The sequence below is a fragment of the Solea senegalensis genome, linkage group LG4 (genome assembly GCF_019176455.1).
Source record: "Solea senegalensis isolate Sse05_10M linkage group LG4, IFAPA_SoseM_1, whole genome shotgun sequence".
In the NCBI taxonomy this organism is placed as follows: domain Eukaryota; kingdom Metazoa; phylum Chordata; class Actinopteri; order Pleuronectiformes; family Soleidae; genus Solea; species Solea senegalensis.
In genome coordinates this window covers 17099140-17112120 of record NC_058024.1, presented here as the reverse complement: position 1 = coordinate 17112120, position 12981 = coordinate 17099140, and the positions used below count along the sequence as shown (strand labels likewise).

The 12981-nt window shown below is 40.4% G+C and overlaps 1 protein-coding gene across 11 annotated transcripts in view; it reads right to left on the bottom strand.

The window, feature by feature from the left end:
* The window catches only part of rap1gapb (RAP1 GTPase activating protein b), a 77606-nt gene that overhangs the window by 20019 nt on the left and 44606 nt on the right, over positions 1–12981 (bottom strand). For 7 of the 11 annotated variants that reach the window (XR_006360228.1, XM_044023022.1, XM_044023017.1 and 4 more), the window contains one exon: positions 8467–8560. Coding sequence is in view for 2 of the 11 variants with exons in the window: in XM_044023014.1 (XP_043878949.1) it covers positions 384–419; positions 2458–2553 (132 nt within the window). In the remaining 9 variants the exon portion in view is untranslated. Of the gene's footprint in view, positions 1–378; positions 507–2457; positions 2712–8466; positions 8561–12981 lie in introns of those variants that run through there. The other 4 variants (XM_044023014.1, XM_044023019.1, XM_044023023.1 and 1 more) reach the window with 2 other exon arrangements.

The following is a 12981-nucleotide window of genomic DNA, read 5'->3' as shown; positions in this document are numbered from 1 at the left end:
TGAAAAAATAAATAAATATTTCAGACATCTGATGACGCAGACAAAACTCCCCATTGTGAGTAGAAAACACGAAGTCTTTGTTCGGCACATTCAGAGGAATCAGGTTTCGAAAAGACAGCCTGAGGGTTTCACTGCTACACATACAAAAATAAACATATAAATAAATAAATAAATAACATCAGTGGTGAAGAGCGGGATACACAGGCACACATTGCAGTGTTGTAGCGACAGTCTGAGTTGTTATCCGGCATAGCAGAGAAGTGTCAGTCTCCAAACAGAAGTTAATGAGAGTTTTGAGTCCAAAATGAGTGAGACTGGGATTAGGAAGGTTAGACAAGTCGGCAGTGAGTATAAACAGAAGATCCAGGAACCACTTACTGTACCTGCATCCTCTCGATCATGGCAAACAGGTCCGAGGTCTGGAGGGGAAAGTTGACACAGATCCAAAATGGGACATGGGTGTGATCGTTTGTAGATATGCTTTTCTTTCACTCTTCCTCTGCCCGTGCAGTCTTAAATCATAAGAGCTTGTGCCAAAAAAAAAAAAAATCTCTGACACCACCAATTCTAATTTTTCACTCTGATAGCACTCTCTGACGCATCAACACAACACACTTAACATCACTCTCACTCAGGATCGATTCAACACCGGGAGAATCGTTCCACCACACAAGAAGACAAACACACAGTAAACAAGTAACTCTTAGGGGAAAACGAGCCTCAGAGCTCCAATGTGGTTTCCTCTGTTGCTACAGCCAACAGCTCATCTGACTGTGGTGCAGTGTGCAAATAAGCTGGAAAACACAGGGCATCTGAAACACACAGTCACATAAGAAGTGTGTGGATGAGACACGTTTAGCCTGGCAGGTAAAGGGAACATGTAGAGAGCAGGAAATACAAATACTTTCAAGCTCTGGGAATTAGTTTCCCTGTCAATCCTGGTTCTGAATTTATGACGACACCTTGAACACAATACATTGTTGTGTCCAACAAATCCAAAGGACAGCACGTGTTAAAGCAGAGGGCTTGAAGTATAGTCCTGAGTTACAAGCTGTGTCTCGTTTCCCTCATTCAAACAATACAGCTACGTTTTATATGTTTCTGTGTTGTCTTTTTAAATGTCTTGTTTTTAAATGATCCTGCACAGCACCTGCCTACATCTGCCCTTGATTATGAAAAGTGCTCTATAAATAAAAAAAAAAAATCTGCCATGCCTTGCATTTAAATGCAGCCTCCAAAAGAAGCAGAATTGGGACACAGCTACGGTGTTACATAACATCCAAAAAAAAAAGAAGAAAAAACAACATATTTTTGCACTTCTTAACATCTATTAAGAATTTGACATGATTAGTTGATTAATTCTTAAGATCTTGAACTTTGGCCACTAAAATCTAATTAAGTTGTCATTGAAGGGAAATGAAAGTGTGCACCTCATTCCCTGTAGATGTAGAATTTAAGAAAAGGGATTGAAAGTATGTATGTAATCTATATGCGTACATGTACTGATAGATGGACAGCCTGCATACACAATGCCCCTAGCTGTGGCTGTCACCTGCTTTAAGGCTAAAAAACTCCCCAAGGCATGCATCTCTATCTGCAGAGGCCATGTTATGGATTTTCAGCAGCTCCAACCTGAGATTAGGGAGGACAGGTTCACAGCGGCACTGACAGCGCAGCTTGTTGTGAGGAGAGCCCTCTGTGCACCATGTAACATAAGTGGACTGAGGTGCCAAGCTGATGTTTCCACATGACAGCTTACATTTACTGAGCGGCACTCACACAAACACACACACACACACACACGGCACGTGCATTCATGAAACAACTTACACACACACACACACACACACACACAAAAACAAACCATATTCATAAAAGCATGTAAACACACACACACACACACACACACGTGCATTCATGAAACAACTTACACACACACACACAAAACCATACTCATAAAAGCATGTAAACACACACACACACACACACAAAAACAAACCATACTCATAAAAGCATGTAAACACACACACACACACCTCACCCTATAACCTATAAAGCCAAAAGTGAAAATAAACGGTGTCATATGATATTCAGGGTGATACTGGTCTCCTCGCTGCAAAACAAACATCTCCAAACATTGTCTTATGCTGACCAGATTATCAGTGAACCACGCAGACTCCACAGTCATCAACGCTGAATATCTCCAGAGACAGAATCAAAGCTACTGTAATGTAGAGGTAGTGCTGCTTCAGTACTGCAGGACATCTCAACTCTCTTCATAAAAATGGCATGAAATGAAAAAATGAGATATAGATGCAGTGAACCATGATCAGTATCTACTGAATTACAACAGGCACAGTGTATACAGTACATGTCTGTCTCTGCAGCTACCTTGAGACTTAAACAATAACTGCAGCGAAAAGACATCCACACACGGAGAGAGTGAAAATTACTCACATCACTGAGGCATCGTCTCTTGAGAAAAGGTTTAGTGGGGGGACTGCTGAGCAGCCCGTCCAATAACACACTCTTAGCTTTCCTGAGCTCAGTCATAACTCCGCAAGAACAAATACAGGCATGAGCTGACGAGAGTGAAAGTGTTGATGCCACAGCAGATTGACAGCGGTACTTCACGCTGACTGTCACTCAGGCAGTAAACAAGAACAGAGAAGTAGAGAGCGCGCCATCACAATCCATGAGTGAGGTGAATACATTTGCTGAATTGTGAGAATATTATTTCCTTTCCTTCCTCTTTTAATGCCCCCCCCCCACCCATCTACCACCCAACTCCACCCTCTCATAGACACTCATAGCTGTAGTGTAGGAAGTAGGAGACAGGGAGGAACAACGTCTCAGCCCTCCCTGTGTCAGCTCTGCACAACAATCTTCTTCTTTTCACATGCACACACACACACACACACACACACACACACACAGAAAAAAGGGCACAATTCTCCTTTTTGTTATATCACAGAGAGAGAGAGAGAGAGTGTTCTCTTCCTCTTTTCTTTTATCTCATGTTTCTCAAGCATGTCACCTCTCCTCAGCCACGCACACATAAACATAAGAACAGGTCAGTGCCGACACTAATACTTGCAGTGCTCTTATCCACTGTAAATGCTGATTATGAGCAGTATTTCTGTGCAACTGAAAGGATTGCCTGTTCTCTGTAGTGTATATATATCTATATACAGTTTATATATATATATACATAAACACGTTTGTTTATATATATATATATATATATATATATATATTTTTTTTTTAACCCTTTAAAACACAAGTTTGTTATACCACAACAACAATTATTAGATTTCCTTTGGATGGGTAACACAGTGTCAGACATGTCACTGTGTCACTGATTAGCACTTCTCTGCATGATTGTGACACTGAACAGTGTCAGACTAAAGACAATAATATAAATAGCCATTGTAAAACATCCTTTTTTTTTTATTTATTTTTATTATATTATCATTATACGCCCTGTACTATACCCTTCAAAGTTTGGATTTTCTAACAGCCTGTTACTCCACTTTGCTGATTCATAAAGAAGCGTTGCCATGTACAGGATTACATCGCGAGTAGCCGGCAAATCAGCGTCTTTGTCACCAGAGAGGAGAGAATTGGAAAAATGCCTGTACATAGTTTTCATTTTGTTGGACATTGAGACAAAGACTCAAAAAAATGTTATTTTAAACATGTTTTATACTATTGAAATTTCAAATTTTACACACAAAAGCCGGTGTTTGTGTACAATTACAGTGTTTTTGTACATTTTCTGGCCCCTTTATGGTTAAAATTAGCAAAAATGTCCAGATGGACATTTTGAGGCTTAGGTGTTAAAGTGTTAAAAATGTGACATTGTAACTGCACCCGGCACTTTCTTTTCACTGAATCACCTTCTCCATCAGAAAACTGTGCTAAAGGTGCTATTACTTCCACCAGGCAAGATATGTGAGACAAGTGTGCAGAGCTGATGCCACAGCCAAATGGACGACTCTTCCAACCTCTGCACCTCTAAGAAATAAGAAAAGAAAAAAGAAAAGAGGAGGAAAGCACTGTGGGATGAAAGGGGAGCTGTCGCTCTGTGAAAGCACGGTCTTTTCTGTGCTGCTCTCTTCATCATCCATACATGTTAAGTGTCTTTTATTTTAAATAAACACGGTGAGCTAACTGTCCGTATTGATTTCTGTTGGGAGAAATCAATGGGAAGTACAAATGAGTAAGAGGAGCTGCGTGGTTTGAATGCGACATGCACCAAATGTGAATTGTGTATGGACAGGAGACTTTTGCAGGAGCGATACTGCATCATAATGAGGCTGCCATTTAAATGTCTTATACTGCGGTTCCATGAAATGACTGTCTGTCTGTTTACTTTGGTCTAAAGTGGCTTCAGATTAATGCCAAAGTGTGACTTGTGATATTTACAGAGGAAAGAAGAACACTAATCACATCTTTCCTGAATAATCATATATAAATAATGACCAAAGAGGAATTAGATATGAATTACTTTTCACTATGTACAAGCACGTGTTTCTGTTAGAAAGTCATTTCAGGCAGAGCTCTGTTCAGTCCTGCTTGGTTTTGTTGAATTACAGTATATCTGTCATCTAAAGGAACAAGATGTAGAGAAGAAGCCCAGGTTTAGTGTTACACAAGTGTTAAGAATGATTAGTTTGACTTGTTTCCACTGGACCTTCAGACCTTGTGTGCATCAGACTTTTAGGTTCCTCACGTTTCGTCTCCTGCGCTCAGAGACGAAATGTGCAGCCACTGGAGTGAATGTGCTATTATTGTTTGAATGCCTGAGGGTTCATTGCCAGCAATTGCATTGTGAACGTGTGCGTTTGTTTGTGTGTCTATGAAACAGATAGTGTGAGTACATGAGAAGTAAAGTAAGTGACCAGTCAATTAAATCATCTCACTCACTGACTTAGCTGAGTGAATCAAAACACACATTTCTCTTTAGTCTGAAAACGTAGAAAACCTGTACTTCATTAACTCCTCATATACAGAGGCCATTTAAATTTCCACATGCATATTACCAATGATTTAAATCCTAAGTACTATCACATTGTCTATTTATTCCCCTATCTACATGTACCTGCATCCTTAAAGGCAATATAAATGAAAAAATGAAAAACTGAGCTGAGTCAATCATTCGTTCACAGAAGCTTGTGATTTCAGCCAGAGCAAATCCATCGGGGACTATTTATCAGGTCTGGCTGCAGAAACTAGCCTGACCTTGCTGTGGCCACCGGTGCCTGGGAGACACACATGGGGTTTCACACAGATGGACACACTCCACAACATCAGTGTGTCAGAAGAGCTGGTCGATTGGCACGGAGGTTAAGGTCTATGGAATTGCTGAGGGGGTTCCGGGAACGCTGGGCCTTGTGTCTTTATTCTTTGCTGTCGTTACACTGGCAAAACACAGTGAGTGTCAATTTAGAAAAAAGACAAACTGTAACTCAGCCTATGACAGAGAATGTGTTCTTTCACAGTTCGTGGTTCTTTAGATGTTTTATCAAATGACTTGTGTTGAAGGAGCTACTTTTTGCACCTCCTCTTGACAGGTGTCATCACTGCTTACAGTATTTCCAAACTGCTGACGCTGCGACACATCCGCTTATTGGCGCACACCTGCTCAGCTCACTCGTGAAGTGGTTCAGGTGCAACAGTATCGGGACTAGTTTCACGAATACAAATGTGAGTACATGGGGGCAGCATCAGACCCGATAGCATCTGTGTATCCCTCTTGCCCTTGATGGTCATCTGTTGGCTATTTCTTTGTCTGATGCATATGTACATTCAAATGCGGATGGTTCTCAAAACAGATAAGCTGTAAAGTAAAAAAAAAATCAGACCATAATCAGGCCCGCCGGCCAATCAAGGCCCTTAATAATAATGTATTATTTATGGCCAGGGTCACATGTCACCCTTGTTAGCTCAGCTGGTAAGGAATAGTGCTTTGAAACCAGGGTTCCTGGTTTGAAACCCTGCTATGACAGACAGCTATATGCTCTCATCTCATATGATGTGAAAGAACAGCTTTTTTTTTTTCTTTATTTCACTCGTGCGTGGCTTTAGTTACTTTTCCGTTTAAAAATGATAATTCTGAGAAGTTATGGATGCAACTATACTTGACGATTTCCAAGGACGATCACAGACCTCCAAGAGCATTAAACATTAGCAGCCCTGCTAAATCTTACAAGCAGAACATGAGCCACTTTGGTTCTTCTCGTTGTTCAATTCACCCAGACTCATAATGGATCTTTTTTTTTTTTTAATGGGGCACAATCGATACAGCGGAAACAGAGGTATAATTTCTAAGTAGTCTACTTTCTTGTCTATACCTGGAATCTAAATGACCCATAATGCAATTTGACTGCTGACAGTTCATGCGATTTCATTGGCTGCCTCAAGCCTTAACCATCAACCGCAGATTAAGAAAGACTTCTTCTTTCCAACTCAGCACATTGGCATTGTTTTCTTGAGTCTTTAGACCCTCCTCATGAAAACCCCCTGAAACAAGGTTTATGTCTTCCATGAGGAAACACTTCAGCATTTTTTGATGAACCTCAGTCCGGGTCTGATTCTGGCAGTTTAAGTCACTGACTATCATCACTTGTCGCAGTGATCGTACCTGCTTACCAAATTTAAATAGTGCAAGGACGGAGGTTTAGAGTGGGAATGACAGAGGCATCATTCTCCTTACAATGTTGTTTTAAAGTGGAAATGTTGCTTTAAGGATGGCATTACTGCAGCTGTGTCTATGCACATTTAGACCAATAACAAGAATATTACAATTCTATTATTATATTAAAATGACAGCAACCTTTAATAATTCAGTATAATGCATCTCAGTGTAAGTACTCTTGGCCTCTCTCTGATTAAAAATGAATTTGTTTTTAGTCTTTGCATCAGCTCTATTCTGCGAAGAAACACTGGACTGAAGTACTTTAACATACTTCAACCAGCCTTAAAAGTATAAAGTGTTGCTGTTTGAGATATTTGTCCTTAACAACGATACTGTACAAGACACAACTTCCTGTCATCACTGTTGCAGTTGCAACATAAGTCCTGCCTTCTATGACTCATAATATTATAAAATCAAACACACGTGAGTCTATTTAACTCTGACGCAGACATAAATAACATTAAATGTTTTAACAGTGTGTGCCTCCTCTTCTGCCGCTGCCGATCTATGTTTGTCACAGGAGCCTGAGACAGAGGGCGCAGTCTCTTCTGTCAGGCATCAAAACAGCCCCGACAACAATGTCAGCCAGGGTGGCAGCATCAGAGGCGGCTTTCACCTGGGTGGAACCGCATCATGGCGTTAATGAGCAAAAAAAAAGAGGAAGGAAACCAGTGAGGAATAAAAACTCACAAATGCAATGAACACATTTCCCAAGTCATTCTGTTACAAGGCATTTTTTTTCCCACTGAAAATGTACATTTTTAATAAAGCATAAAACGAGCTGCACAAAACTTGTGACTGACTCCGAGAGCACCACCTTCACTCAGAGCATGAATCTCTACACAGACTTTTTATAGTTGTCATCTGAGGTGGTATCATGTATCAGGCTTTGACTGTACAATTACTGTACATGTACTGTATTAAGAGACTGTGCCCTCTGATTGACGTGTTGGATGATTAAAGGTGTTGAGTCGCCACCAGAAGGGCTGCAGCTAACGATTATTTTCTCTATTAATGTCTTGGTCCATAATATGCCAGAAGATGTGGAAAATGTTGATCATTGTTTCCCAAACTATGACGTTCTCAAATGTCTTGTTTTGTCCCCAAAATGATTCATTTTTAATTATTTCTTTGTTATACTGAGCAAAGAAACCTGAAAATATTTACATTTAAGAGGCCAAAAAAAGAGTAAACTTCTTTAAACACACAATTAATCAAAGACTAAAATAGTTGACAATTAATTTAGTAACCGATTTCTTCAGCCTTTTACATTACATTACATGTCATTTAGCAGACGCTTTTATCCAAAGCGACTTACAATGGAATCAAGTACAATTAGCCAGGGGTGGAATCGAACTTGTGACCATGATGTCTTTGGTACACAAGGTAGGGGTCTGAGCCCCTCCACCCCTTATCAAAGTATTGAAGATTACAGGACTTATCCAGCAACAACTGAAATATGTATACAAATATCCCAAAGAGTGACTGCAATTAATGCTTGGTTCCGCTGAAGCGTACCAGTGAGCCATTATACTCAACCTCAGTGCCCTGGAACATGAATAAATGTGAAGGATAAAGGTTCACCGTCGCCAGGTGCCCATATGAATATTAAAAGTCTTTTTTTCATAATTCCTATCACTATGACATGCGGCAAATGTCTTCTTTTGCACAAAGAAACAATTATTTACATATAAAAAGAACCGTTTTGTTGTATCACTTTCCAGAAAACCATTAGAGAAGAGAGGAGAAGCAAGGTATCGCCTTACCTTGAACAGTGAGGGAAAAGAAAATGGAAAGTAGGAGTGCGCTGCTGAGGGCTCGACTACATCAGAGATACGACGGTTCCTTCCATCTTGGTTCCTGTGAGTCAGAAGATAGAGGGGTGGAGAGAGAAAAGGGGAGAGAGAGAGAGAGAGTGAGTAACACAGAGAGAGAGGTTATGGCAAGCCTTGAGCTAAGTTTCTCATTTTAGCAACACAACTGTAACACAACTGACATTTACAATTTGAAAGGTGTGATTGTTTCATCACTATCTTGAGAAAAAAAACATCTTCAGTCACGAATAAAATTTCCCTTCTGAGTACTAATATTGTGTCTTATTTGTAATTGTTTTCCTCAGGTAAATCCTGATAAGAGGGTGGATCTTCCTGCAAATGCAAGGACTGCATCCACTATCAATCATATCATGCAACAACCTAAAGTATATAGCATATAAATTATAGAACATAACTTTATTAATTCCCAAAGAGAGAAATTATGTGTGTTACAGCAGCGGAGTGACGGACAGTAATAAATAATAAATACAAGATTAAATGGATATATGACATAAAAATGCATAACCATAAAATACAGCGTCAATGACAAGAGGCAGGAAAATAGTCCATACCCTGTTTTATTGCCTATTTGACTCTAAATGGCACCATCATTTACAGAATGATCATGTAGTACTGAAGGAGACTTGAGACTAGAGATTGAAACCATAAACTACTCAGGAAAATATTTACTGATGCTGTAAATCAAGTGAAAAGTGCGCTCATTTTCTCATAGACTTACAAGCAAACTAGCCTCTATATTATTTACATGCATATACATGTAAATAGCTTGTAGTAGAGAACAAATCTCATTAGAGACCAAAGACGGCTTCTATGCATCAGTCACAATCAAGTGCAACCTCACGTTCATGTTCAGACAGTAGACGGAATACAAAGAGTTAGCATGAATATACGTCCCATAGTCTAATATAGGGCAGGATGATGTGGCTGATGGGCTCCAAGACTGCATACAAACTGACTTATTTAACCCCCCCCCCTTGATGGTCATTTAAGTGAATACACCCCTTTTCCACACGAATATACTTACATCTCTGTGTTTCCTTCACTATTCGTCAATCAGTTTGTCTAACGTGTGTCTGCAAAACCTTTTTGCACAGCTGAGTGTGAGTGCATCTGACGACAAACATTTCCTTTTCCTCGTCCGTGGACCCCCCCCTCCCAAAAAATTTTGAAGATGCAACGCACTGTGTGTGATTAAAGGAGGGACTGTGAAACAGCGGATCAGGAGAACTGCACAGGCTTAAAGGGCATATGTAGAAACGGGAGTGAGAACAAAGGGAAAACAGATATAAAGCAAAAGAAGAAAGACATTTCCTTTCTTTCATCTCTTAACCTGCTGCCCTCCTCTCTCCTTCTCTGCTCCTCTCAGCCTCTTCCCTTCTTCATGTGAGTTGAGCGAATAACCAGTCTCACCACGAATCTGGCCACAGCATATTACTTCACACTTTGTCTCACACAACAGTCACTTGCTAGAACTGGCAGCCCGTCTGTGCATGCATCCTGTTCACAAACCTGGAGCAGAGGGTGAATCTAAACACTGCGCTGAAGAAGAAGAAGAAGAAGGATCACAAAACAATATCTGATTACTTTGCTGTAGTGGAGACTCGCACACACCCTCATTCTGCTGTCTTGGCACACAGCGCAGAGGTTTAAAAGGTCTAGAAGTTAAAATGAGATGATTTACAGTGTGAGTGTTTCTTCAGGAACACAGTCCATTGTTGGATATTGCAGCTCTTATCTCATAAACCTATTACAACTGGGCAGAATCTGTAGGTCTGAGTAAACAGAAATGCACATCTATGAAATAGACTGTGGAACTGCTGTTGAGGTTATGAAATCTACTTCTGTGGTGTCTGTTAAATCGGGGAAAAACGACCAAAAGAAGCAGTTGTATTTCACAAACATAGGAATCTGGTGATTCCTTATTTTAACTTATTTTATTTCAACTGTCCCATGCATCAATGTACAGAAAGTTAGCCAAAAGACAACATGTGCCCCATGTTGTCTTTTGGCTAACTTTCTGTACATTGACGCATCATCATCATTCCCCTCCCTCCTCCCTACGAGGGCCATTTATTTACCGACAAATGAACCTTGTGAGCAGAATGGATAACTTCTGTGTGGAGTTCTGGTTCCTGATTGGATGAAGAACTCTCCTAGATTTACTATCAGACCTCTGAAACTGAGATCTTTAGGGGTGGGAATCACAGAGTACCTCACCATACCATACATGGTCCATGATGGACCGACAACGATTCTTTGATAATCAATATATCGCAAGACAATCATGTAGCAATACATCATGATATCTGTCTAACTCAAGAACAAAGGGCATAAAGTCTATGTATTGAATATGGATGGTGCATCTCTTAAGATAGCTTTCTCCACCATATCCTGCTGTTAACTCCCTCGTCTTCGGCCAGGTCGCTTCCGTTCAAGTTTCCCTCATCCATTTGAGCAGTGCGACTGTTTACTTCTAATTCATTAATTAAAATATTGATGTTTGCCCTGGTGTAACGATTATCGTGTTGCACAAAGAAGGACGACGACATATCACCTATATGAAAATATCGACCCGCCCCTACTAAGCAAACACTCTAAATACATCCTTCTACCACTTTGAGGGTCATGGGTAAAAGGCGCTGTTGACCCTGGAAAAGTTGCTTGCTTAACCCTGAGCCAACAAACATAAAAAAATAGTTCCACTTACATCACCAAATAAATGACAGTCTCCAGTTAATCTAAATGCAATCTGCACGTCTTTGGATAGTGGGAGAAAACTCACACGGATTCTTGACAGACCATGATTCAAACCGTGAACCTTCTTGCTGTGAGCACCCATCAGATATTATAATACAAAATAAATGTTTGTTTTGTTTTACATTTGCAAAATAACTCAATCGTAACGGGTTCTCCTTTTATTCGTAGGGTTTTTATTCGTATGCTGTGTGCTGTGTGCAAGTCGCTGGCGTGTTGCTTGAGCCAATGGAAACTGCCCACGTGAGACGCCTCATATCCATAATGAAAGACCCAACACAAATGTGCAAATCAATCTTCATTTGAGGAGATGCAATAAACGGAAAGATGAAGGCTGCCTGACAGTGTGCCCATTTCTCCACTGATGGCATGCTTGACAGCTCTCATCACAAATGAGTTTGTTTTTTTGGTGTGTGTGTGTGTGTGTGTGTTTGTGTCCTTACAACTCCAAAGGAATATTTGATAGGTTACAATTTTGGTTTTATGGCTCAGGTTAAAGCGGTTGGGGATTAAATGTGATGATTTGGGGCAAGAGAAAAAAAAGGGGGAAGGACAATGACAATGAAGGTGAAACATAAATGTATACATGTACATGAGTGTGTGTGAGTATACATGTGTGTGAAAAAGATAGACGTGTGAGAGTTTGTGCTTTCACCACAGCAATCTCCAAGGCAGATAACAGAAATATATCCGGTGAAGGGAGGTAGATGTTAAGCTTGACTCAGAGAAGGATTTCAGAGGGAGCACACTTTATCAAATGTCCTCATCTGGACATATGCCATGGTCGAGGTGTAAAAAATGGATTAATGAAATCCCAAATCAAAATGCAATATTAAGAAATGCATCTGCTGCAGGAGGAGCAGGGTGCACTATTAACAAGTTATGTATGGGAAGTATTGCACTACTGGTTGTCATCAGTTATAGATACATAGATTAATATTGTCATTGCACTATAGAACACACTGAGACCTCATTTGGCAGCAATGCACCATTCTGCATTTATTCATTTGCAGCATATGTGTGTTTGACACAACCAGCTGCCTGCAGTGACAATAGCATATTACACTAAGCAGTAATTCAGTCTCTGACATAAAACCCTACATCATCAATTTACTGTAAAATCAGAAAATATGCACATTTGACAAGATACAGCTGAGGACACCTGTGATCTAACTGATAACTTGATCAGTGATCCAAACAGTCGATAACGTTACATTAACTTTGTTGGTCAAACTCACCGTTTTCCTAATGATATGTAGACCTGGAGACACAAGTCAGGCCTGTGTGCAGCAGCAGCAGCAGCAGCAGCAGCCAGGTGCAGGGTCACTGAGTCACTTTAGACGGTTGACAGGACACATGGGAGGAAACACTTATCTTGCCAAATTCAAACGGTGACAGTTAAGCTGCCTATTGCCAAGCTGCCACTGAATGATCCCAAGTTAAAGGTTCCTTCTCGAGCCACATCTGATTATTTGCAGAGCCAACAGAGAAACAGAGGAAACAACAGAGGTATATGACAATGTTCCTGATGCCGTCACTGCTCTGTGTCACACATACTGTGCATAAAGTTCCTTCTTTTCCGGTCCATGTGGCTGATTTCTGTCTGCAGATGCAGTTTTATAACTCTGTGTGTCACCTAGCAACATCACCTGTTCTCCAATTCACTCCATCTATCAAAGCTAAAGTACAATG